Genomic DNA, 27,794 nt, shown 5'->3' with positions numbered 1-27,794 from the left:
ATCCTGATCTGGTCCCCCAAAGGCTGACCCCTGCTGTGCCCTTCTGTAGATAAAGTAGACGAGGTTTTACGCCACCACCACCAAACGTTTTCAGTTCCAGGGGCCGTCCCATTTTCTCTAGCCCAGGGAGGTGCACTCTTTTTGGGGCAGGAAGCTGCCGGAGCGCAGGCGAGCGTCTGGATAAGGAGGTAAAAAGTGTTTTTGTTTTCTTCAGTATCTGACAAAAGTTTGGTTCCCCCCCAAAAGAGCGTTCACTTCCCTCTTTCTGTAGGGCCTCAGACCTCAGTTCCTTCAGGGAGAAGCAGGAGGAAGAAGGAGGGGCAGTTCGCCATGGCGACAGAGGAGGTGCAAAGGCCCTTAATGGCCTCATTGTGGGTCATCACCTCTTCTGCTCCCAGATCTCTGGCATGTTTAAGTCCAAACGCTCTAGCGAGCGCAGTGCCTGAACGTTCTCTGTGTAGAAAGCCACGTCCACCACCACCAGCCTGTAGATGGGGGAGGAGAGAGTTCATGAACCATGTAATCTGGTGACATTTTGACTAACAACACACGAATGAATGGACCAATCCAAGCTCTGTGCACTAGCTTTACAGAGCATCGGTAAAAATCCCATTCAACATACTGAAAAACTGTAGTACAGAGTTTTTGTCTTAATATATAAATTTACAGTATATTATTCATTTGATATTTATTTTGTATGCATGTTAAAGAAGCAGTGAGTGAGATTTAGGGGGATCTATTAGCAGAAATGGAATATAGTCTTCAACTATGAATCGTTGGGTTTCGGTTAGCCTGGAATGAGCCATTCATATCTACATAGAAGCGGGTCTTCTGCCAACATTCTGCACCACCATGTTTCTACAGCGGCCCAGAACGGACAAACCAACCACTGGCTCTGGAGAGCACCTTTCATGTTTTTCTGTTGAAGTGGCTGCTGGTGCTGGTGCTGTTGTGAGAAGTGTAAAAACCCAATTATTGACAAATAGAGGATCGTACTTATTATTTAGCACAAGAAAAAGCGAGCGAGGGTGAATTCTCGTCATCAAAGAAGCAAAAACATGAAGGAGCAAAACTAAATCTGGACAGGTGATGGCAGAAGACATGACAGCCACTGTAGGTTCTGCTACACGCTTGGAAAGGGAGGGGTGAGGGAGGCGGATTCAGTGGGTTGCAATCTGCAACATCACCACTAGATGCCACTAAATATTACATACTGCACCTTTAAAGGTCGAACTGTTAGGATGTATCAGGTGTAGTTCTTCTGATGTGACTGAGGTTTTTAGGGATGAACATCTGCTTCACAGGCAATGTATCATTTGGAATTCATTTTTAACTCACCCGTGCTGCGGACCACCATCGTTTATGACCCCCAACCGAGATAGCTGCCTCTTCAGGTGCATCTTAAAGCTCGCATTGATCCGCAGAAACAACATCTACACATACAAGCACGGGATCAGAAAAGCACCCTAATGGCACATACTTGTTAAATGTATATGTATGAGGGGATGTTACGTCTGTTCTGCTATGACTTTGCCTGTTAATAGACCTACCTGTGTCTGCTCCTCAGGTAGGAGATCATAAATAGCCTCATGCATCTTGGCCATTTGTTTGCAGACATTACGGAAACACAGCGATGGCATCGGAGCTTTTACTTCATACTGCAAGAAACAAAGCATCATTAAACCGGAATTCCAGTTATATTTTTACAATAAAAGGCTAGGATGTAAACAAAGCCATGCTCTGTTCGAGAGAAACTTTGAGTCAGAACTGTTCACAGTGGTGGTGATGGGAACCAGACGTCTGAAGAGTTTAATACCTCTAAAACTCCCTCACAGAAAGTTATTATGTTAAATGGTTCTGAATACGCTGCCTGATGTCTGAGACAATGTTTCATGATAGGCAGTAGAATGGGTCGTACCGATGAGCTCAGTGACTCAACATGGCTGTTTTCTAGGACGCCACCTTAGTCCTAAATTAATTCATGACATTTCTGTGTCGGTAGGTCTGCCCCTGTCAAGTGTAAGTGCTACTGTTGTGAAATGGAAGTGTCTAGGGGCAACAATAACTCAGCCACAAAGCAGCAGCCCACGCAAACTCACAGAGTGAAGCCAATGAGCCCTGAAGTGCACAGCATGTATAAATTGCCCGTCACTCACTACAGAGTTCCAAACCGCCTCTAGAAGCAACATCAGCACGAGAACTGTGAATCAGGAGCTTCATGAAATGGGTTTCCAATCCTGAGCAGCTTCACACAAGCCTAAGATTATATGTGCATAGTCTAGCGCATGCCAATACTCGACTCTGGAACAGTGGGCACATGTTTTTGGAGTGATGGGTCACGCTTCACTATCTGGAAGTCTGATGGACGAATCTGGGTTTGGTGGATGCCAGGAGAACGCTGCCTACCGGAATACACAGCACCAACAGTAAAGTTTGGTGGAGGAGTGATAATGGGCTGGGGCTGTTTTTCAGAGTTTGGGCCCCTCAGTTCCAGTGAAGGGTGATGTTATGGCTACAGAATACAAAAACATTTTAGACAATTATATGATTCCACCTTTGTGGTAACGGTTTGGGAAATGTCCTTTCCTGTTTCAGCATCACTGAGCCCCTGTGCACAAAGGGAGGCCCATAAAGACATGGTTTAGTGAGTTTGGTGTGGAGGAACTCCAGTGGCCTGCACAGAGCCCTGACCTCAACCCCACTGAACACCTTTGGGATGAACTGGAACATCAACTGTGAGTCAGGCGGTGCAACACCATATTAATGTCCATGGCTTTGGAAAGGGATGTCCAACAAGCTTATGTAGGTGTGATGGTCAAGTGTCCACATACTTTCGGCCATTCAGTGCACATGCACGGCATTAAGGCAAAATAGTCCCCAAAGAAAACCTTTCAGAATTATCTCTATTTTACCATCATCAGCTTTACTTATAAAAACTCAGAAGACTTGTGTAGGTTTGGTTTTGGATAGTAAATAAAGTGTCTATATCTGTGTTGTAGACACTGTGACCCCTGGTTCCCATCACCACCACTGTAAAGAGATCTGAGTCGGTAAGTTTCTCCAGAATTAACAATTTCACATCAAACCACTCTGAATGACTTTGTTTACATATCAACCACTGAATTATGCAGAAATTCGTTACGTACTGAAGACGTATGGTGCTTCTTTACATTTGTACTGGAGCTAAAAGGCTAACGTGGCTACTGAGCTAATTAGCACGGTGCTAACTGCAAGTCTAAATCACCACAGACTGGTGTCAAACTGTGTGGAGTTGTTCAGTGATCTCTAACAGACTTGCTTATGGTTTCTGACACTGTAGAACATTACATCATCTATAAACATGGACTAAAGGACATTAGCACAGCTAAAAACAGCAGCCAGTAGCCCGAAGCCAGCTCGAAGGCTGCATTTTGTCTGTTTCTTCATCAAGTCATACTTTCAACCCAAGTGAAAAGCGCTTTTTTACCTTGGACAGAACTTTCTCGAACAGACCGTCCATGATGGCCACCAGTTTAGCCGAAATCTCAGCAATGTGGTCATTATAATCCTACACACGAAAATAAACACATATCAGGCTAATTCGTAACAACACTTCATTCAAGCATTAGCACTGTTTGGTAGAACTTCCTCTTTACTGCTTCACATTTCTCACTTTAAAGCTTTATTACTTTATTTTAGACTGAAGGGATCCAGAAAGCAAAGAACAGAGTCTAACAAACATGTCCTGTGCTGATACATGCTTAATGTACTAGGAAACTCTGAGTTACTCAATACTTAAGATGTTTATTTTAACCTGAGTAATTATAGCTGCATGCAGACGTCTGAACACTCCTCGTGAAATGATGTTCTGTTAGTTTTCTACGTGACACATCCTCTACAGAGAACACACTTAAGTATGGTAATTTTCTGCAAATTTTACTGCACAGTTTCTATTTATTTGCTGAATTTAACATATGATGTAAATATAAAAATGTTCCATAACGTTTACACAGGCCACAGTTTATACTTTATTATTTTTTCCAACGTCAAACTCAGCAACTGAACAGTAAATGTGCATTAAATTGTGCAGATGTGCGTCCTCTTTAGAGGATGTGTTCACTTATTTTCACTTAGAAAATCATCAAAAACAACTGTATTTTAACATGTTTAACCACCAGGAGGCACTGCAGGAAACTATTCAGTGACAATGTTTCTCCAAATTATAAAACGTGGTTTTAAAACGAGTCAAATTAGACCTTTAAACAACTACATTTTTCAAACATTTTGTAATTTTTTCCCCAAAATGCACGATACTGTCTGTCAGGACATTGTAAGATCTAATCTAATGATTTATCGAGAACATAAAGAAAAACAGACATTAGTGGGGACCAAATTTTATCCAGCATATATTCTGTGTTGAGACAGTGGGTGAATGTGCGTGTTTACCTTGGTGATATGGTCGAAGTGGCGCAGGACACTGTACTGTTTGGGCTGCAGTTTGGTCTCAAAGTGAGCTCTGATGATGGGGATGTAGTGAACAACAAGCTGCAGACAGCGAGACACCAGAGCTGAAGGAGTCAGAGAGAAAGAGAGAGAGATGAGCAGAGAAGGAAGGTGATTGTAGGTATATTTTTCAGAAATATTAACTAGTTTGTAAAACAAAACATTAGATTTTTTCCTTTTTAATACCTTTTTATGCCAAAAGGGTCCAAATCCTAGATTTTTCTTGTATTTTATTTATTTTTCAGCCTTAAAGTTCACTTTTGACATCTGTTATTTGTTTTTGTAATTAATTTTTACACAGACTCTAATTATCCCTTAGAAATAAACAGGCTGTTTTTGTTACTGTGCCTTTAAGACTAAGATATGTAAATGAACTCTGTTCTGATTAATTCAGAAAGCAGTCCAGACTGAAACACTCTTTATAACTTCAGGGTGAGTGGGCGGGGCTAAACAGCTGTAGGCTGAATAGGCGGGTATATGCAATGTGTCAGTTTTTGTGAAATCCCAAAAGCAACGAATTTAAAATAGACCTCCTCAGTTTCCATATATGGATGGTATGGACTCAGCAGTGAATGACACGTTTATGAAGCTTTAACTGTTTACATACTACATCAAACTCTTTAACTAAAAGAAAAAAAAGGGGAGAAAATCAGTTTTTTTCATGAAATAAGTAACTAAATTCAGAGTAACAAACAAAAATATGTGACATTAAATTGTTTTAATAACAATAACAGTCAAAGGCTCATGGTGAGTCATAGAAACATATTCTGTTGCTGCTTTACGGCACTTTTTTATTGGTTTCAAACTGGTTTGGTGCAAAAGTTTGTTTAGGTTGTGTGTTCTTGATGGTGACAGCGACTGCACAGACCTCCAAAGTCATGTCGTCATTCTGTAGTTGGTGTCATTTCCTTATTAAAAACTCTGAAGTTAAGCTGCTTTTCTGAATAAGAAAATGAACTGCATTTTAAAAAATACATGCTGTTGCATCTCATGGTAAACAAAAATGCCCCAAAGCTGATGTGTTTTGCCGTATGTACACTTTTCATTTATACATCACCAGATCCTCCGAATTACGATATTGGTAAAGAGCAGAAATATGAATATTACAACATGCAAGCTAACACTGAGTGAGTGAGCACTTAATAATCCGATCATAATATCTGATTATTCAAGTGGGCATGTAAACAGCATACTCTGATTTCTTAGCAGGGTCGCCGCGAGACGCAGCAAAACACTCTAGGAGCGACGCTGAAACCAAATACATGCTTGACGAAATGAAGGAGTTAAATATTCTTCATCTTCGAGATGATGCGTGTTCACAGTTTCAGGTAAAGTGGTGCGATGTTCAGCCGCAACATGAAGTTTGAGTTTTACATTAGTATGTCACGTCGTCTTCCTCTGTGAGTTTATTGGCTGGACGTAAAGCAGAAATCTGATTACTGCCTGACTCATGTAGACCTGGAGTTTCCCCCATTATCTGATTACTCATGCATGTAAATGTGTTGATCAGATTACTGAGAAAATCTGATTTTATCTGCAGTTATCAGATCATTGCATCAGTGCATGTAAAGGCACTCACTGCTGCACACTGAACTGACGTCCTAAGACTAGCAACCTCAGCACGACACCCCACACAAACCAGCAAGCTTTGATAAGTGTGCTTGCTAAGTTGCGGTTGTAGGCTACAGCTGGAGCAGCTGGAGTTTCACTCCTTACTCTCCTGTTAGCCTAGCTTGTAGCATTATTCATATTTTCAGTGCTAAACAACCTCATAATGCAGAGGATCCAGTGAGACTGGATTTTTTTCACCACAGGACACGACAGCAGTGATTTTCCAAAATGCCATTCATTTTTCCCCACAGAGAAAAAAAACAGTTTAGATTTGGACTTCCTTATATGGGCACACCAGTGACTTGAGAAGGCTGTGTTTGTGTGCTGATTACCCAGGTTCTTAGTAGTGATGGTTTTGAGCCCCACCACCTGCAGAGCTCCGGCCCCCAACACCAGCTGACAGCTCCGCGAGTTGAAGTGCTGTTGCCATGGAAAAGAAAACAGCAGCGTCATAATGAACAGAATGTCGACTCACGTCAAAATGAAACGAGCAAGAGAAGTTAAATCGAGCTCCTTTAGAGCAGCGCTGCCAAAAATCGTGGCCCGCAGGGAAAAGTCCCAGGCCTGCAGGGACGTTTGATTTCTTCCCACCAGAAAGCTGACGTAACCCCCCCCAAGACCACTCAGTGAGGGGACATGTTTTATCATTTTAATGTATCATCCAGTGAGAGAATATACTTTAAGGTAGGGCTGCAACTAACGGTTATTTTCACTGTCGATTAATCTGTTGATTGTTTTTTCGATTGATCGATCAGCTGTTCGGCCTATAAAATGTCAGAAAATGATCAAAAGTGTCGATCAGTGTTTTCCAAAGTCCAAGACGGCGTCCATAAATGTCTTTTTTTTTGTCCACAGCCCAAAGATATTCAGTTTGGTGTCACAGAGGAGTAAAGAAACCAGAAAATATTCCAATTTAAGAAGCAGGAATCAGCATTATTACCTTTTTTCTTAAAAAAAAAAAAATTCGATTTATCGATTATGAAAGTAGCTGCCGATTAATTTAATAGGCGACAACTAATCGATTAATCGATTAACTGTTGCAGCTCTACTTTAAGGTTAGTTAAACAGGCCAATTTTTTTTTCACAAAAACTTAAATTCATGTGCAGAAGAGTGTCTCTGTACGGGATGTGTAAACTCATTTTTCTTTACATTTCTGCCAAAATTTTCAGCTGAAATGGCTGAAATTTTTGTGTATCCATATTAAAAATTATGCAGGTTAGCTTCTCTACTCTGTGTTTGATATGTTCTTTGTTCTTTCATGCACATACATATCATCTCACTCACCTTGAGGAGGTCTGAGAGGCGTGTGAGCATGTCCGTGGTGATGGACGGGATGTCATTCACACACTGGCAGTATTCCAGAAAGATCCGGATCAGCAGCAGCACCGTCCTGACACAATGGAACAACGGGGAAAGGTCAGCATTCAGGACCATGAGAAAAATCAGACATGAACACAGACGCTTCCTCTTTCACTTCCAGGTTTCAGTCTGGACTAAAACTTTTAAAGCACTTAACATGCTATTCATCATGTTCTGCAGCATCACTCTGCATGAGTTTGACAGAACCCACAAACTGTGCTGCAGTCGGGTGTAAATGCCAAATATTGATTTTTTTTTTTTCTTAGCTGTTTCTGTAATTTGACTTCTGAATAGCTGTCTTTAAGCATACATACTTACATTTTTATTCCAAGACACCTCACAAGTCAAGGAGAGGAAAAACATAACACACAGTTTCATTGACCACAATGTAACTGGTCAATTCCTTGATTTTCCCATTAGTTAAATGGGACTTTTCCCAGCCTCCTGTAAAGTATATCTGACGTACCAAGAGTTGCTACTACAGAAAACGTCTGTGGGTGGAGTCAACTGAGGAGTTTTGCCAGGAAACTCACCCGACGACGGCATATTTCTGCCCTGTCAACCAGCAGGAAATCACTGGGCTTCTTGTCCTCTGTACCTGCAAAGAAGTCAACAGTCGATGAGTGAACAGTTTATCGATCCATGCCCGTCCAGCAACGTGACACACCGCTTATCTGAGCACTAAACTCTGTTTATATGATCTGAGATTAGGAGATTGTTGTAGATAATGGCAGGTAGATGTTGCAGACCAAGCTATATTAGAGTGTCCTGGGTGAGGTGTAAGTCAGGTGCACCTGTGTTTGTGTGCGATTGTGCATGTTTATTGTGCATGTTTATGCTGAGGCAGTGTGCGCATGTGTCTTTGTTAGTGTTTTCCTTTAAGGTGCCCAACTATGTTTTTAACGCAGAATAATTTTGATGTACTCTACCGGTCAAACATCTGGAACCAGTACTTAAAAGTACGGAATCAATTCAATAACATAAAACCTAAAAAATGACGACATTTTCAAACAAAGCTGATTGTTTTATTGTGAAACATATGATTGTACACTGTGAAGAATGCTGACTGTGGCATGTTACGAACAACCACCATAAGAGAATCTTTAATTATTATTTATTGTTAAGTGCTCCAAGTATAAATGGTAAAGACCAGGGTGTTTGGTGGTTAAGTATGATTCTAAGACTCTTCTTTACTCAAGTAGAATAACACTTAGAATCAAGCTGTGAAAGTGGAAGCATTTAAAGTGGAATGGAAAATTTTATTTAGAAGCTGGAGACTAGGAAGCACCTCAGCCTGGGGGAGAAAACTCCAGACTCAGCAGCCACTTCTCCCCACAGGATTCTAGCAGCTGCTAAGTGGCTACTCTGAACGGGTGAAAAAGAAAACTCTCTTCAAAGGGACGTTAACAGCTTCAGCTCTGCGCCACTATTTGGTTGTACAGAGTCCTGGATTGTTTGCTGGGAGTGACTGAGCCATGTAAGAAAATCCCCTCCCAGTTAGTTCTGAGACGTAGCCTCATAATCTTAAACTTTATTTTTGCTTTTTTTATTTTTTGACAACTTTTGTTTATTTTTTAATTCACTTTACGTCTTCTAAGAAAATTATTTGTGCCATTTATCACTTAAACAAATACTGCTGCCTTTTTTTGGGGACAGTGACAATGACCAAAGAAAAAAAAAAGGAAATTTCCTAAATAAATAAATAAATAAATAAATACATACATACATGTGAAAGTTATGAATTCTGTGACAAAAATGTATTGTGACGTTGTGTTGATGTCAGTGTTGGAATTAGTCCATCAACAAACTGAGGACCTCCAGATCCGTAGGGACCATAATTGTGGTCCCCACAGGGATGACTACTTTAATGAACAGAAAACACCATATTAAAGCATGTAGTATTCATTTAGTGAAAACTTGGTGACATCCCCAAATTATACCTAAACATGGCAGCGTGTGTGTGCATGTGTTTGTGAGTGTGAGTGAGTGTGTGTGTGTGTGTGCGCGCGTGTGCGTATACACCTGCAGGTTTGCGTTCGGGCAGCGTGATGTGTCCGTCTGCTATGGAGTCGACCAGGTGCTGAAACTCAGCCGGGACCTCAGCCTGTTTCCACCTCTCAGTGTCCAGCAGCAGACTGCACAACATACACATAAAACATAGTAAAATACATAGTAAAACTGCGTGTTTGAATGCGGCACTACGTACGTACACTTAATAGCCACATTATCAGAAACGCCTCTTATGTAGCTCCACCTCGCTGGTGTACAGTTGTGTACAGTTTGTGTTAGCCATCCTGTGGCCCTTCATCAATGGTCAGTTTGACATACATTACATAGCCATAAGTATGTGGACTCCCTCCTAATTATTGAGTTCAGGTGTTTCAGCCACACCCTTTGCTAACGTGCGTATAAAATTAAGCACAGTCATGCAATCTCCACAGACTTCAGCACTGGCAGTAGAAGGGTCATACTGCACATTCAGTTCTGTAGACAGTATTTTAACAGGATCCACACTCTTACCATGAAAGTCCAGTTAAACAAGAACATGACGTCCCCAGTATGAATGACAGCTCCTTCATTTCTGAGTAATGTACAAAATAAACTCCTAACATTTTCCACTAAAAAATTGTAGCATGTGAAACTACATTGACAAGAGCCTGAAAGGAGTTAAAACTCCAGGGATCATAGGTCTCTGCTTCTCTAATGTAAACAAGCCTCCTCACCTCAAAAAGGCACCATACCATGAGGAAATACATTACTCTACATCCGGCAATGTATCAGACACTCTTCTCACCAGCTCTTCTGGTTGTTTCGCATCGTACTGGGTCTCATGGAGGTAGATTATCTTGTCAGTCACACCAGGCTTTAGTACGTGTTTTAGATCTTACTTAACCTGTAAGATGTTTAATATTATTCTAAGATGCGTTAAGGGGGGGGTGGTTTGGGGGGTTTGGAGGGCTGATAAATTGTGCAGAGATGAGCTGCAGTTTGTAGGTATAAATCAACAGAGTGCTTCTATATGGTAGGTGTTTCTAATAAACTGGCAACTCAGTGTATACATATGCAGGTACCTCAGCTTGGTTTTGCGCTCCTCATGAAAGCGGTGGACGAAGCGGTTGGCCTGGCTCTGCAGCGCCCCCCTCAGACTGACGCTGCGTCTGGAGCACAGAGCCTCCGTGTCCTTCACAAAACCCTCCACCGCACGGCTCACGCACACAAACTCTGCAGAGCTCAAGCGCTCCAGAGAGCCGTCCTGCCGACAGAGAGAAAAGCACATCTTTACCCTTTTATTTAAACCCTTAAACGCTGGACAGACTTCAATTTCTCACTCCTATAATGTAAGAATATTCAAGGGCATTCCTTTAATTTCAGAAAACTCTTAATGTCATTATTTTAATTTATTTTTTGTTGTATTTATGATTGTGAAGCACCCTGACATATCATTTTTTAATTACTATTAATAATATGCCTTATACATTGCTAGATGAGCCTGATCATTTCCAATTGAAACGGCCATTAAGTAAAATTTAATTAATAAAATTGAAAAAAAGTCAGAAAGCAGTTCACGCTTTGCTTTTATTACAGCTCCTATTCTTTTCAGGAGACTTGCTTTCAATTTAAAAAAAAAAAATCTTATATTTTTCCACATTTCTAAAGTTCAGTTTTAGCAGTTGGTTGCACTTTCTGCTTCTCACAAGCTGAGTAACCCCAAACACATTCAGTGATGTTGAGGTCTGAACTCTGGGGTGGTCAGTCCAACAGCTACACATCCTTTCAGACTCATAGTGCTGAGTGTCTCACAGTGGAAGGATGGACAGAAACTCCTGTGGATGTTTTCAGATCTGAATCAAGAGTGGAGCTTGATTTTCTCCTCTGTTTATCTGATGGGGACAGTTTTGGTGGGCTATCAGGTCATGCAGGAGCTTGTTAAAAGTCCCACTGTAACTGGATCTTTTAATCATTTTTTTTAAATCTAGTTTTGAAAAATCCTATTTTTATTTTACTTGTTTCCCTTTAACTTTCTACTTCTTTATGCAAGTGGAATATCATATCTAACCTCCTCAGAAATATCTCCTAAAAATGAGTAACTTGTACCTAATGGCTGATTTGACTGAGAACTAAATAAATGAAGTGTGGTCTCTGACTTTTGCACAGTGCAGTATGTATGTATGTACCTTGGCTTTAGCCAGCAGGACTTTCACACAGCGGTCATGGCTGACGTCTGAGGCGGTGTAGAGAAGCTCCTGGATGTTGTTGGCCACTCGGCCCAGCTCCAGATCAGATGGCATCAAGTCCTCACTACACATCAAACCAAAAAAAATGATTTCCCCCCATTGCTTTAAATGTAGTGGATAAGCCAGGACATATCTGGTGTCTGAAGTTTGCTTCTTTAGTTTTGCACTGGAGCTACAAGGCTAATGTAGCTAACAAGTAATGGAAAAATGTGCACCAAGTAGCAAGTGAAGAGGTGTTCAGTCAGCACTAAAAGACAGGTTTATGTGGTTTTTGACACAGTATAACACAATGTAATCTATGAATTTAGACAAAAGTGCAGACAAAAGTTAGGCTAAAGTATCCCTTTAGTACTTTCAGCGCTTTAAGTACTTTCACGCTACAAAAAATGTTACCTACACTGTTATCCATCCACACTCTTATCTATAAAACTGGACAAAAGTACATTAGTGTGGCTAAAAAACAGCAGCAGCCGCAATTGCAAGCTTAAATTTCGGCCCAGACCCATTTCTTCTTTTTACCCCTACCCCTTGTTTTTGAGTGTCACCCTGACCCCTTGGAACTGAGTTACAAGCGGTAGTGGCTGAAATCTTGGCCTACGAAATGCAACAAACCTCAAATTAAAAAATAAAAAATAAATAAACAAAAAGAAGAGCATCACTTCATTAACAGCTACCAGCGCTGCTCTGTAGGCAACCCTGCCAGTCTGCAGTGACAGCAGAGGAGGGTAAAGTTCAGCTCCTCACTGACATTAAACTGAGATAATACAGTGGATACTGTAATTTATTTAACAGAGAAAATTCTCACATTTGTGGGTTTCTTTGGTTTGGAGGACCATGTAGCCCAAACACTTCGCCCCACCCCTCTATCTCACCAAGAACGGGGACACCCTACCCCTAGACGTGAACGCGCAAAACAGAGGGGTAAGGGCTGAGTGGTGGGGGCGAGGGGTGAAATGGGATTGGGCCTTTGTCTATACTTTTGTAGAGAACAACATGTTATAAAAGCTTGCATTGCTGTTAGCTACAACAGCCTCGTAGCCTCAGCGTAAAAATAAATCAGCAAATTTCAAACACCAAATATGTCGTGGCTGATCGAAAACACCTGGGCTGAGGAGGAACGTGGGTAAACGTGACTGGTCACTGAACTATCATTCAACATGGTTCAACTTCATAAAAGTATTCAGATTGACTCCTTAACAACCTCATAACAGAGATGATCCAATGACATTTAGAGAAAAAATAAAAGACACAAGAAAAACGTATCAATTTTACTGCAGAGCAGAGATTTTCGAAAACGCTATTCATTTTCCTGTTTAGACCTGGACCCTCTTAAATGGGCATGAAGCTACATGACATTAACAAGCCCATTAGACCTTCACTGTGACTGTCGAGATAAAATATTAGCCTGTGCAACCCCCTGTAACTACAGTGACTCACATTGAGATGGTGCCCCCTGTGGGCAGGGAGGAGGTAGTGTTGGAGGTGTGCTCTCTGCTGGAGGACGACTCTGTGGTTCCTGAGGCCGAGTCGCTTCCGGAAGTTTCCACGCGTGTCTGCGTTTTCGCCTGCGTGGCTGCGCTGCTGCGGCGTTCCGCTTCGTTTAGCGCGTCACTGATGAACAGCCCCTCGTGAGTGAGGTATGCGAGCTCCGCCTCTCCGGGACGAAGACCCGAGCCTCCGGAATCCTCCTCATCCTCGTCTTCGTTTTCCCCGCCGTGGGCAACCGCAGAAGATGCGTCGACCAGCCGGTTTCTCTGGCAGCTGTCCAGGACTTCCAGTACGACGTTACGGATCACGCTGAGAGTGGCCTGAAAACACACAGTGCAAAACAGTTACACAAACAGTGCATGAAGCGCACTTTGAAGTGACAATAGAGATTTTCTAACAACGTGACGGCAGCGTTACAAACACCGCAGGAGGGATGCACTGATACCACTTATTCCAATACCATACCCGATCCTTAAGTACTGATCGATACAGAGTACCGGTATCCATACTAACTCTATCTAACCTAACTATCTTAGAAGTCCTGATCATTTATACATTTCACTTTTTAATATTTCACTTTGGTAAAATCTTTGGTTCTGTGTCACAAATAAAACACACTCTTGCTCAAGAGAACCTACATTTGTGTTATTCTATACATACACAGATCAGGCATAACATTATGACCACCTCCCTGTTTCTACGCTCATTGTCCATTTTATCAGCTCCACAGAAACAACCCAGTCATCATTCATATGAGTCCTGCAAGTTTAATGAGTTAACGGCATGATGTCAGCGTTTTCAAAAAGCTGTGTTTTTCCTGTCCACAAGAAACGCTGAAAACCAGAGAGCGGTTTCAAAAATCTCTTTCTTCAGCGAATATAAATGCCATTCCCGTGTGGACGGCAAAAAACAACGGTTTAAAGAATATCCGGATTTGTGTGGATGGGACCAAAGAGTTTAAACGTGGCTAACGTACCTTGATCCTCGTGAGGAAGAGCACAAAATGCTCAAACACGTTCTGCAGCAGCTCGAACCACTGAGCAAACGTCATCAACCTCATCTGATCCTGAAGCCTGTAACACATAAACATTATACAACAGTTTAGCACAAACACATACAAGAACCTCACACACTCAAACTGCAACGTATTAGAATCAATGTTAGATATACTGGTTTCATCACTGGAAAGCTACTCACTTCACCACAGCGTCTGTGTCGATCTCCTCAATCTGAGACACAGATCTCAGCACACACTGGACAAGAAAGCAAAGGAAAACACAGTTTTAAGTTCTAGTAATAAATCAAATCTCAAGCAGGGTCAAAACTCTCTGTGCATCACAGAGCAGAGATGGCTTTTGTTTTGTGACCAAGTTCACAGTGACTTGACTCAATTAAGATTCTTTAGGAAACCATTAAATGCATCATAAAATCTTAAATTTCACCACATTTGGAATCAATTAGATTACTTTGGTACAAAATGCATTGAATACACAAACGTGACAGTATGAATCATTTATACAGCAGGGCAATATAGATTAAAAACAATACACTAAGCTTTATATGTCCTCAGTTCTCAACATATAAAAAAAAATATATCATATTTCTATAAAAATGTCACACTTCAAAATGTTCGTGCACAACAAACTGTTATTGGCCAAGTACTGTGATTGCAACAGACCTAAAAATTAATGCATTATTAGTTAACCAAAATAATTTGTTGGATCATGGAAAGTCATCCAAACACCCACAGAATAACTGCAATCGGCCAGGATGCTCACAGCACACAACACAGAAACACTGTGATTGGACAGAGGCTCATTTGCATATCGCAGCCGTCTGTGACATCAATATTACACTAATATCACGATAACAATTAATAAACAGTATATTTTTCAGCCCGACCCATACTTGACTGAATATTAATACAATGAATTATCACACTTCAAAATTGAATCAGCACCTTCAGATCAACGCATCAGTCCATTTCTACACTTCTGTTGTGTGTTACTACCTGTCTGACGATGCCTTTGGCCGCCTGCATCATCTCCTCACTGTAAATATCCAAAAAATCCAGCTTCCTCTGCCTCAGTAAACCAAACACCAGAGACTGCAGACGGTCCTGAAACACACAAACACCAAGTGATTCACTCAGCATAAGTACCATTGTTCTTCATGCAATGTCAAAATTTATGAAATTCATTCAGTCAGATAATTTTTCAAATTACAAAAACACGACAATCATACTTGATTCAAAGTAAAGGATCAGGAATGTACAACTGAGTTGCACAAGCTTCCTCTGTGCAAACAGAATGTATATTTCTGATCCTTGCTCTACGAACACAAAGACCTGATCCTGACACACACACACACACACAGGCGTTCCGGCACTGATATATTTATATGTAATGTTTAATAACCTTCTGAAACACACTCAGACATGCGATGAGACAATGATCAATTTTTTTTTCAGATTTACAAAAATCCTGTCATGACAATCATACCTTCATATTTAAACACTACCTAAATCAATCAATTCAGGTTCATTTCAGGGATCAGTTGTTTGCAGTCACACTGTAATCAGTAGGGAATGATTAACATGACCGATCAGAACATTTAGAGAATCACAGCGACTGTAATTGTTTTCGTTTGATACTGGTACCAATTCACAAACGTGCTGATTCAGAACAAAACACCAACCTTCTCATTTGCCGGTTTGCGGTTTGGCACCTAAATCAAACACAGCCACAGTTTCAAACTCAAAACCAGAGTAGGCCCACACACTTCACCCACTGACCTACATACAGGCCTCACTGCTCTGAAGTGGCTCTCCCAAAACCACTGGAGCGCCCAAAGATGAGGGGGAGCACATACTTTCTAACAACAGTTCAGTTTATTTTAAGGCTTTGGTGGCTTCAGGAAGCTTAGTGCAGTGATGTCTGTGTCATACAGCTAAGATGTAAGAGTTCCGGTCTGTTCATACAGGAGCTTTGTGCTCAAGTGAACTAATTTCATCAGTGTGTCCAGTAAAAATGTCTGTGCTTCTTTAAAACAGGGAGCTTCAGTATGAATGAGGAGAAATAACTGAACAAACATACAAACACAAACAAACAAGATGCAGGCTACAGTAAAATGGAAAAAGAAAGGGGGATTTTCTGCAGCCGTACCTTTTCTAGCACTTGGCTGTCGTCCTCGAAGGAGCGGTTGAGGTCACTTCTGGAATAGGTAGTGAAATCTGCCACCATCATCTTATCAATCAGCTTCTCCATCTCACACAGCTGAGAACCTAAGTGCCTGAGAGAGAGAGAGAGAGAGAGAGAGAGAGAGAGAGAGAGAGCAAATGTGAGTTTCTCAAATGTGAGTTATACAAATAAAGTCATTCAGAGTGGTTTGGTGTGAAATGGTTCACTGTGGAGAAACTTACCGACTCTGAATTCTTTACAGTGGTGCTGATAGGAACCAGGAGTCCCCATGACCACAATGCAAATATAGCCATCAAAACCACCAGTGATCCTACACTTGTTTTCTGAGGGCTTTTTGTAACATTATAAAGTAAAATAATGGTCAGTCAGAAAAATTAAGTTTCCTTTGGGGACTATTTTGCCTTAGAACACCACTCATGTATCCCTCCACCATGAATGGATTAAAACAAACTGATTAAAACACGTTTTAGACCCACATTTTACCACAAAACTACTAGAAAACAAGGCCTCGGACACCAGGCAGTGCACTCATAACAATTTAATGTAGTAACTTTCTTTCTGTGAGGGAGTTTTTAGAGGCGCTAAACTCCTCAGACGTCTGGTTCCTATCACCACCACTGTGAACGGTTCTGACTCTGTAAGTTTCCATAAAACAAAGACTAAGATTAGATTAAGTGAGCCTTATTAGTCCCACAACTCACCTCCGCATTTAACCCATCCGTGCAGTGAAACACCCACACACACTAGTGAACACACAGACTAGGGGGCAATGACACACTTGCCCGGAGTGGTGGGCAGCCCCATCCACAGCGCCCAGGGAGCAGTTGGGGGTTGGGTGCCTTGCTCAAGGGCACTTCAGTCTCGTACTGTCAGCTCAGGGGATCGAACCTTCCAGTCACAGGGCTGGTTGCCTAACCTCCAGCCCACGACTGCCCCCAAACCACTCTGAATGATTGTGTTGACATTACGCAGAAATGTTGAAAAATCGGTGGAGTTCCCCTTTAATTAGCCAGCTCAAGCAAAGGGCCTTTTAAAAGGCTGCTTGTTCCAGCATGTATTGTTCTTTCTTCTTTAGCCTGCTGTTATGGGGATCTATGACACCCCTAATTCACACAGAGCTCAGACTCATCTGGAATGAGACGGCACAACCTACTTACCGTTGCTGATCATGTGTTTCCCTTCATGGCCACAATTTACCATCTTCTCAGCAGGATTATGCACCATGTTACAAAGCAAACGGCGTCTCAAACTGGTTTCATGAACATGACAATGAGCTCAGTGCTCTTCAGCGGCAGTCACCGAAACTAAATCCAATAGAACACCTTTGGGACGTGTTAGGCTGGACACACACTACACGATTTTTTGCCCGATTTTAAGCCCGAATGGCCCCTTGCACTAAATTTTCCCAGTCTGAAGCGATTCTCCAGGTCGGAAGCAACCAACAGCCTGTTGGTCAAACAACAGCCAATCAGAGAGCTAGAAGAGCGGAGAAACAGGCGGAGAGACGTCCACGCACACCGCCCTAACAGCAGAGCGCTGAGACAGAGGAGCTGCGTGTAAAACACCGGCAGATAAGAGTCGATATCATGATTATAATGTTGATCCAGACATCAGATCTTTACCCTTTCAGTTCAGCTACCAGTTTGTAGTGCAACATTTCTCCAGCTCTCACTGTGAAATCAGCATTTCTCACCACATATTAATCACCAGTTCACTGCGCACAAAAGCACAAACAGGTCCAGTATGTTTAGCTTTGTGTCATGTGATCTGAGATGATCTGGGAGTTTGAGTTCTTATTTGTAGCCCAAACTCGTTATGAGTGTAATACTCTCTCTTTGACTTGTCGTCTAGTGTGAGCGACCTCACGACAAAAAGACAAGAAATTCTGTGAGAACCTGGCACTAAGGCACTGTGATGCTCTCGTTTTTGACATCTGTTAAGATTTTAGAAGTCGCACCTGAAAAATCTGCATGAACTGCACGATGCAGTCAGGTAAATATCGACCAGAATCTCAAAGGAATGTTTCCAACATCTTGTGGAATCAAAGCCATGAAGAACTGAGGCTGTTTCGAGAGCAAAGGAAGGCCCTACCCAGTGTTATTATTATTAAAGTGTACCTAATAAAGTGCTCGGTGAGTGTATCTAGAAAAAAATGGCAAAGACAGCTGGAAAACGTTATTAAGATGACAAAAATGCTGTGAAGATGTAAACAACACCTCACGGATGACTTGATAGCGAGAACAATATGGTGTACCGAAAAATGAGCTGCTAACTCTAGTGGAGTAACGGAACGTGTTGCATGCAACTTTGGTGGTTTTTGAATTGCTTCCTCTCTGTCTGTCAAGTTGCACAAAGTTATGTTGAACTCACTGCATGCAACTAGGTGCATAAAGGTTTCACCATGTAAAGCCAGCTTTAGGCTTGAGTGCGGTTGCCCATCCACCACAAATCCATGGAGCTCCCGACGAACAGTTCTTGTACTGATGCTGCTTCCAAAGGTGGGCTGGAATTCGGTAGGGAGTGTTGCAACCGAGGGCAGACAATTTTTATCCACCACACGTTTCAGTATTCACTAGTCACGTTCTATGAGCTCGTGTAGCTGAACTGTTGCTGCTCCTTGATGTTTCCAATTCCCAATAACTGCCTATCTCACTGATCAGAAGGAGTGTCCACATACTTCTGGCCATGCAGTGAATCTGTGATCTCATGTCCTGACAAGGTGTGTGTGTGTTTACCTGAAACTGTGGATGCCCTGTAGCTCCTGCTGCAGCACCTCCTTGGTGGTGGCGATGAGCTCTAGCGCCCCCACGAACTCTGAGGTGGACAGCAGTAACTGCACCGTGGGCTGCGTCTGCTGCACCGCTGCCATCAGCTTCAGCTTTCCGTGCAGTTTTGCGCAGTTGCTGCGGGTCACGGCGTCCCTCAGCGCCTGGAGCGGCCCGCGGCACATCACCCGCTGCATTGCTGCCGTCCGGGCCCGCAGCGTCGCCACGGCAACCTCCGTCTCCCGCAGACGGTCCTGCAGCTCGTGTTGGGAGGACATGGCGTGGAAAAACGCCTCGGAGCGCAGAGAGATCTGACGAGCAATACTGACCTCTACAACGTCCAGATAGTGACTCAACTACAGGAGTGATGGAGAGAGAGAGAGAGAGAGAGAGAGAGAGAGAGAGAGAGAGAGAGAGAGAGAGATATGGAGAGGGAGGAAGAGAAAGCAAGATAGAAGGACGGAGAGCAAGAGAGAGATAAAGGGAGGAAAGGAGGGCAAGAAAGAGAAAAAAAGATAGAAGGAGGGAGAGAAAGAGAGAGATAAAGGGAGGGAAGGAGGGCGAGAAAGAAAGACCGAGAGAGGAGGGAGAGAGAGAGAAAGTGAGACCGAGTGAAAGAGAGGGAGACAGAGAGAGGGAGGGACAGATGCAGGAATGGATGGAGGGAGGGAGGGACGAATGGATGGATGGAGGGAGGGAGGGAGGGATGGCAAGAGAGGGAGACGTCGCAAAAGAGGGAGGTGGAGGGAGGGTGAGAGAGGCAGGTGGAGGGAAAGAGGGATGGCAAGAGAGGGAGACGTCGCAAAAGAGGGAGGTGGAGGGAGGGTGAGAGAGGCAGGTGGAGGGAAAGAGGGATGGCAAGAGAGGGAGACAGAGCAAAGGAGGGAGGCAGAGGGAGGGAGAGACGAATGGATGGATGGAGGGAGGGAGGGAGGGATGGCAAGAGAGGGAGACGTCGCAAAAGAGGGAGGTGGAGGGAGGGTGAGAGAGGCAGGTGGAGGGAAAGAGGGATGGCAAGAGAGGGAGACGTCGCAAAAGAGGGAGGTGGAGGGAGGGTGAGAGAGGCAGGTGGAGGGAAAGAGGGATGGCAAGAGAGGGAGACGTCGCAAAAGAGGGAGGTGGAGGGAGGGTGAGAGAGGCAGGTGGAGGGAAAGAGGGATGGCAAGAGAGGGAGACAGAGCAAAGGAGGGAGGCAGAGGGAGGGAGATGGACGGACGACGAGAGAGGGAGGCAGGGAGAGAGGGCGATGGAGGGACGGTAAGAGAGAGATGGAGGCGGAGAGGGACAGAGATAGAAAGGGAGATAGAGAGAGGGAGATAGAGAGGGAGACAGAGAGAGGGAGATAGAGAGAGAGATAGAGAGAGGGAGATAGAGAGGGAGACAGAGAGAGGGATGGCAAGAGAGGGAGACGTCGCAAAAGAGGGAGGTGGAGGGAGGGTGAGAGAGGCAGGTGGAGGGAAAGAGGGATGGCAAGAGAGGGAGACGTCGCAAAAGAGGGAGGTGGAGGGAGGGTGAGAGAGGCAGGTGGAGGGAAAGAGGGATGGCAAGAGAGGGAGACGTCGCAAAAGAGGGAGGTGGAGGGAGGGTGAGAGAGGCAGGTGGAGGGAAAGAGGGATGGCAAGAGAGGGAGACAGAGCAAAGGAGGGAGGCAGAGGGAGGGAGATGGACGGACGACGAGAGAGGGAGGCAGGGAGAGAGGGCGATGGAGGGACGGTAAGAGAGAGATGGAGGCGGAGAGGGACAGAGATAGAAAGGGAGATAGAGAGAGGGAGATAGAGAGGGAGACAGAGAGAGGGAGATAGAGAGAGAGATAGAGAGAGGGAGATAGAGAGGGAGACAGAGAGAGGGATGGCAAGAGAGGGAGACGTCGCAAAAGAGGGAGGTGGAGGGAGGGTGAGAGAGGCAGGTGGAGGGAAAGAGGGATGGCAAGAGAGGGAGACAGAGCAAAGGAGGGAGGCAGAGGGAGGGAGATGGACGGACGACGAGAGAGGGAGGCAGGGAGAGAGGGCGATGGAGGGACGGTAAGAGAGAGATGGAGGCGGAGAGGGACAGAGATAGAAAGGGAGATAGAGAGAGGGAGATAGAGAGGGAGACAGAGAGAGGGAGATAGAGAGAGAGATAGAGAGAGGGAGATAGAGAGGGAGACAGAGAGAGGGAGACAGAGAGAGGGAGACAGAGAGAGGGAGATAGAGAGAGGGAGATAGAGAGAGAGGGAGATAGAGGGAGAGGGAGATAGAGGGAGATAAAGTGCACAAAGAATGAAAAATGAATTAAAAAACCTTTAACCAACTGCTTTGGCAACATTGTACTGCATACAGTCAGGAGAATAACGCCATCTTAAACTGAACAGAGAGAAAGAGAGAGAGAGAAAATGAAAGAGAAAACAAAAGCCTGGCAGAGACAGAGTGAAACAGAAAGATGTGAAGGCATGTGGTTTTCCGGTCAGAAGTATTTCAGGTATGAGCTGCTGTTTAAAATGAGCCAAAGGTAAATATGAGCTCAGGAATGAACTTCAAAAACAGGACTTCACTCTGAGCCACACAACGAAACTCACACCACAACTGTCCACCTGGATCATTCATACTGGACGATCCTCAGTGTGGCTTAAAGTGACAGATCAAATTTACAGTTTTACCTAAATGTAACTGATGATTCATAAATAAACACCAGAAGGCTGAGTTTTGTCTCGTGTCCCTGTTTGGGACACATTACACAGCGACAGCTCCACAGGCTGAGATACGGGCTACGGCTGTAACTAGTGTGTGATCAACCAATGACATAAGTGAACTTATGGATACCTTCTCTTGCAGTAACCGTGACGACGCACCGTCCCGACTGTTCTTCCCCCCAGCAACGCTAAAATGTGACCACGGCAACACAGCATTGAAGGTGGCGGGGTCGTTCAGCACAAAGTCCGGCCTCATGAAAATCTGAAGAGGACAAACACAGAGGAACCAAAATAAACATAATGGGACAGATGGATGGACAGAGAGAGAGATGAAGGACAGATGGACTGATAGACTGATGAATCAACAGACAGATACATAGACAGATGACAGATGAACAGATGGACATAAAGACTGGTTGGATGAACAGGCATGAGGACAAAAAGTAGGACAGATGGACAGAAAAATGGACGGAAGGACAGACATATGGAACGAAAGAGAGATGGATGGATAGATGGAGAGCATGATGGATGGATGGATAGACGGACAGCATGAGGGATGGATGGACAGACATATGGACGTGAAGTTGGATGAATGGAGAGACAGACAGATGGATGGACCAACAGATGGACACGTGGATGAATAAACAGAAATATGGATGGAAGGACAGACATACGAACAGAAAGTTGAACAAACCGATGGACAGACAGATGGATGGATAGATGGAGAGCATGATGGATGGATGGATGTGGACAGACGGACCAACATGTGGACAGAAAGATGGACGTATGAACGGACGGACTGAAACTTGGAGATCGACAGATGGCGAGACAGACAGATGGAGAAAAAGATGATGGATGGATGGAAAGACAGACATGGATGTATAGATGGTCAGACAGATGGAAGTACAGACGGATAAACGCATGAATGGAAAGAAAGACGGACTGATGAATTAATGGACAGAAAGACGGATGAGCAGAAAGGCAGAAAACTCAGTTCTTACCTTGGGCACCTGGTCAAGCTCCTCTTTGGCTTTATCTACGAGAAGAGCAGTGTTTCAATATCTTATACACACAGCTTTCATACAGTAACCATTACTTACACTGTCCATACAACCAATACAACCACCACCACCACCACCACCATCACTGCTGCTCCTTACTGTAATTATCAAATACACACAAACTATATTCAGTCATGACACTGATTTAAGCTGTTTTTCCATTTGATCATAACTGAGCAAATGGAAATTAAATTTATATTAAATTTTATTACATATGATGAACTGAATTTAATTACACTGACTACAGCAACTTGCACAACAATTTGTTTGTGTAACAAGGGGCTTTCTTTGTCACACGGCTGTCGTACCACTCTGCTGCATACCGTGGTTGTTTGTGATGCTGGAGAGAGAGAGATCGTCTTTACTGGGACAAATATTTTTACACCTCTCATGGATTTTCTCCCTCTGCAACACACAACAAGCAAACAAAGGGGTCATTAAATACAGTCTATTTATTTTTTCATTATGAAGTAAAAAAGCAGAAACCAAATTTACATTTACACAGAAGCCTCAACAACGAAATACAGCGTCATATTTTCTGTAGTGTGTTCACTCTTCGCCTGTGTTACAGTTTCTACTCTTTTCAATAGACTCACTTGCAGTTTTTCAAAATCCGCAGGGATGTGTTTCCTCTAACGCCTCTAAAGTTCTTAGAAGTTGGTTGCATTTTCTGCTTCTCGCAATCCAAATAATCCCAAACACATTCAGTGACGTCGAGGTCTGGACTGTGGGGTGGTCAGTCCATCGCTCTGAGAAACACCAGCAGCTTCTTCGTATGATTTTTACATTTCCTTTTCTCAGTAACGGAAGAATGGGGCTCGATTTTCTCCTGTCTTTCAAATCTGACAGCTTTAACTGCAGACCTGATGGCAGACCACCCAGACTGTCACCACCTCTCGTCGTCAGGAGTCCTAGTTTTCTCTGTGTTCTTTAATCATCTTTTCTACTTTTTCAACCTCCTGTCTTTTCCCCACTTATTCTCCTTTGACTTTCTCCTTCCTTACGCAAGGCAAATGAAAAGCATGGACTCAGTAACCAAAAAGAAACGGTTTTGCTCTTTCAGTTTAAAAAATGTGTGTGTGAAGGTAAAAGTATTTAAGCGTCGGTGTTACCTGAGCGGTGTCCTGCAGGTATGCGTTGAAGTGTTCGGCCGTTATGTTGGGCAGGTAGAACGAAGGCATCACCTCCGTCTCGGTGAAGTCCAGCCCCCATGTCTTAGTGAAGAAGTCGGATTCGCGCTTGGCGAGCCGCGGGTCGTTTAGGGCCGCCGGCAGGTTCACTTTAGAATTATACACCGTCCACTGGTGCTGATCCGACACCACCGATGGACCCTCACAGAGACCCCGCGCATCCCCTGCACAAGGGCATCATGGGAAATGTAGTTTAGAGCGCAGTAAGACCGCAAAACTATGGCTATCGAAGAATGTTGTCACTTAGCTTTATATAAGATTTACCAGTCATTCTGGGGTCCAACTGCAGCTTTAAAGGCTAAAATCCAGCGGTGTGTAAAAGCCGGATCATTATGTTTTGTTGATTTTCTACATGAAAATAAGTAAACACATCCTCTACAGGGAAAAGGTTTAATTTTGGCTTTTCCCAGCAAATTTTAGTGCACAATTTCTATTTATTTGCTGGGTCTAAAGGACCCATATGATGGAAAAATCTAACTTTTCTTACTTTTTTTCTTACAGTTTGTAAACATGGTAAGTTTACCATGAACTCCCCAGTGCAGACATGGAAACTAGGCATCAAAAAACAGCCGTTTTGAATCTACTGCGTCTGTGACGTGATGAAAACCAATGCATTACGTATCTCCGCCTACTCAGCCAACAGCTATTTAGCTCTGCTCATTCACACTGAAGAAAAAGGGATGTTTCAGCCTGCTCTCCTTTTTGAATGAGGCAAAAATACAGACCAGCCAATCATTTACATGCATACGTCTTATAGGCATGGTAACAAAAACATCCTGTTTAAATGTAACGGATGAAGAGAGGTTGAAAAACAGTCATGAAAAAATGAATGAAAGTAAAACCACAGAAACCACAAAAAACATTGAAAAATTGAGGACATCGGGCCTTTTAACAATGAAAAAAATATAAAAATGTACCATAACTTCTGCACAGGCCACATTTTGTTTTTTTTCCTTCAAATATGCTAAATTCATCAAAAAAAAAGTAAATGTGCACTGAAATGTGCAGAAGTGTGCTCTCTACAGAGGATGTGTTTTATTTTCAACTATAAAAGGGGCGCCTAAACTTTTGTGGACGACTGTACATATTTTCCCTCACCACGTCAAATTAAGTCAATCAGTCAGGGCATGTTTAGTGTACGAAGCTTAATATCTTTAGATTTACACTGGAGCAATGAGGCTGAGGTAGCTACCAAGTAATGGATGCTTACAATGCTGTGAAAAAGTATTTGCTCCCTCACTTGATTTATTCTATTTTTGTTAATTTGTCACATTATAATGTTTCAGATCATCCAACTCATTTTAATATAAGACAAAATCAAACAAAATGAGCTTTTAAATGATCATTCTATTTATTAAAGACTAATCTATATCACCCCAATCTATATCACCCCCCCCCCGTGCTGCCTTTTAAGACGTCCTAACCTGCTTCACATTGCCAGGCAAGTTCTATCTAAGCGATGTCTAGATTCAACAGTAAATGTCTGGGTGTGGCTAGTGAAACTGATCCCAATAGTCAACTGAATTCGGTGAACTGGTTGATTTAGTAGCTAAGAGGGCAACTGCTTTTTCACACTGCGCCAGGTAGGGCTGAAACAGCGTTTTTCCTTCAGTAAATGAAATCATCACTTAAAAAAAACAGCATTTTGTTTTACTTTACAGTCATCGTTGTCTAATATTAAACCTAGTCTGATGATCTGAAACATTTAAGTGCGACAAATGTGTAAAAACTTGAAGAAATTGGGAAGGGGCAAATACTTTTTCACAGCACTGTACGCATAGCAATCAGCACTGTGCTAACTGCACGCCTACATCACACACCTGCTTCAGAACATGTAGAGTTGTTGAGCTCTACCAGACTTGCTCACGTGGTTTCTGACAGTGTATGACGCACTTTGCGAATGTACACGTGTTCAAGTTCATACAGTGTCAGAAACCACACAGTCAAGTCTACTGGAGATTCAGGCACACAGTCAGCATGACGCTAACTGGTGGAGTATAAAGCCCCATTATTCGTTAGCCTGGTAGCTCCAGCGTGAAACCACAGAACCAAACTTCAGACGTCAAGCATGTCTCAGCTGACCGGCTACATTTGGGCTTAGAGTAAAACTGAGTGGATCTGATTTTTCGCTAAACTATCGCTTTCTGAGAAACATCAACTCCGAGCTACTCCTCCTCACCGGTGGGCTCCTTGGGGCAGACGTCAGGGAGTGAGCGGGGGGGTCTGTAGTATCTGGAGGAACTGGCCAGATCTTTGGGCTTTCGGAAGAGCCCGTCAGCGCCGCTGCCGGCCATGCTGGACTGGGCCATCGGTGACGAGCCCGGCCCAGACGCCATCGCAGAGCGGCAACCTCACACCAGCAGCCAGCTGAGAGAGAGAGAGAGAGAGAGAGAGAGAGAGAGAGAGAGAGAGAGAGAGAGAGAGTGCAAATGTGAGTTTCTCAAAGCTAAGCTTTCTTTAACCAGCTGTGTTGAAGGGGAGTTCCATTGATTTTTCAAAATTTCTGGATAATTCAGTGGTTGATATACAAATAGAGAGAGAATATTGCAGAAGAGAAGGGATTACTTTATTAGAAACGCCTACCTTGGACTTCCGCTCACTGGTCACTTTATTAGAAACGCCTACCTTGGACTTCCACTCACTGGACACTTTATTAGAAACACCTACCTTGGACTTCCACTCACTGGCCACTTTATTAGAAACACCTACCTTGGACTTCCACTCACTGGCCACTTTATTAGAAACACCTACCTTGGACTTCCACTCACTGGTCACTTTATTAGAAACACCGACCTTGGACTTCCACTCACTGGCCACTTTATTAGAAACACCTACCTTGGACTTCCACTCACTGGACACTTTATTAGAAACACCGACCTTGGACTTCCACTCACTGGCCACTTTATTAGAAACACCTACTTGGACTTCCACTCACTGGACACTTTATTAGAAACACCTACCTTGGACTTCCACTCACTGGTCACTTTATTAGAAACACCGACCTTGGACTTCCACTCACTGGTCACTTTATTAGAAACACCTACTTTGTTCTTCCACTCACTGGCCACTTTATTAGAAACACCTACTTTGTTCTTCCTCTCACTGGCCACTTTATTAGAAACACCTACTTTGTTCTTCCACTCACTGGCCACTTTATTAGAAAACACCTACTTTGTTCTTCCTCTCACTGGCCACTTTATTAGAAACACCTACTTTGTTCTTCCACTCACTGGCCATTTTATTAGAAACGCCTACCTTGTGCTTCCACTCACTGTCCACTTTATCAGAAACCCTTATACACACTGATGAAAGGCTAGAGGGCTACGGTCTCTGACCGTCCACCAGCACTGTGTAGCTTAAGTAAAGCAGCCACTGAGAGACGTGAAGGACACACAGCAGGTTAAAACCCTTACATGCAGACAGGCTGTTATCTACAGACTTTGTGGACGTTTTTTCCAGGGTTTTCATAGTTGTGTTATTTTCAGTGTGGCTGAAAACAGAAGTGAAAGAGCTGATCGTCGAGTGCTGACACCCAAGAGCGATATGAGGTATTTACCGAGAAATATGATGAGAAACCGTCTTCTCAGCCAAGACTCAAATCAAGCAACTACTGTGACTACAGTGCTGACCTTTTAGGTAAACCACATGGTGGAAAGGAAGCACTTTAGCTACTGCGGCATATTTTTTCTTCTTTTGGTATTCGTATAAAATACTATACTTCTGCTTTTTTTCCC

General features: G+C 43.3%; 1 protein-coding gene across 1 annotated transcript; it reads right to left on the bottom strand.

Moving 5' to 3' along the window:
• Positions 1 to 59: 59 nt before the first annotated feature.
• On the bottom strand, positions 60 to 26,396 carry vps54 (VPS54 subunit of GARP complex). Its single transcript, XM_036557301.1, is given in 23 exon segments — positions 60 to 485; positions 1,339 to 1,433; positions 1,551 to 1,658; positions 3,467 to 3,547; positions 4,426 to 4,547; positions 6,426 to 6,513; positions 7,379 to 7,484; positions 7,987 to 8,009; positions 8,011 to 8,051; positions 9,476 to 9,588; positions 10,525 to 10,706; positions 11,629 to 11,752; positions 13,126 to 13,496; positions 14,153 to 14,249; positions 14,374 to 14,429; positions 15,188 to 15,295; positions 16,341 to 16,467; positions 19,112 to 19,497; positions 21,940 to 22,071; positions 22,811 to 22,845; positions 23,194 to 23,275; positions 23,983 to 24,224; positions 26,240 to 26,396. Coding segments are annotated over 23 exon segments (2,982 nt in total). The 3' UTR covers positions 60 to 379.
• Positions 26,397 to 27,794: the final 1,398 nt, after the last annotated feature.

Source organism: Colossoma macropomum, unplaced genomic scaffold, assembly GCF_904425465.1.
Source record: "Colossoma macropomum unplaced genomic scaffold, Colossoma_macropomum, whole genome shotgun sequence".
Classification (NCBI taxonomy): Eukaryota; Metazoa; Chordata; class Actinopteri; order Characiformes; family Serrasalmidae; genus Colossoma; species Colossoma macropomum.
Note: the sequence above shows the minus strand (reverse complement) of the source record. Positions and strands in the feature narration are given on the sequence as shown.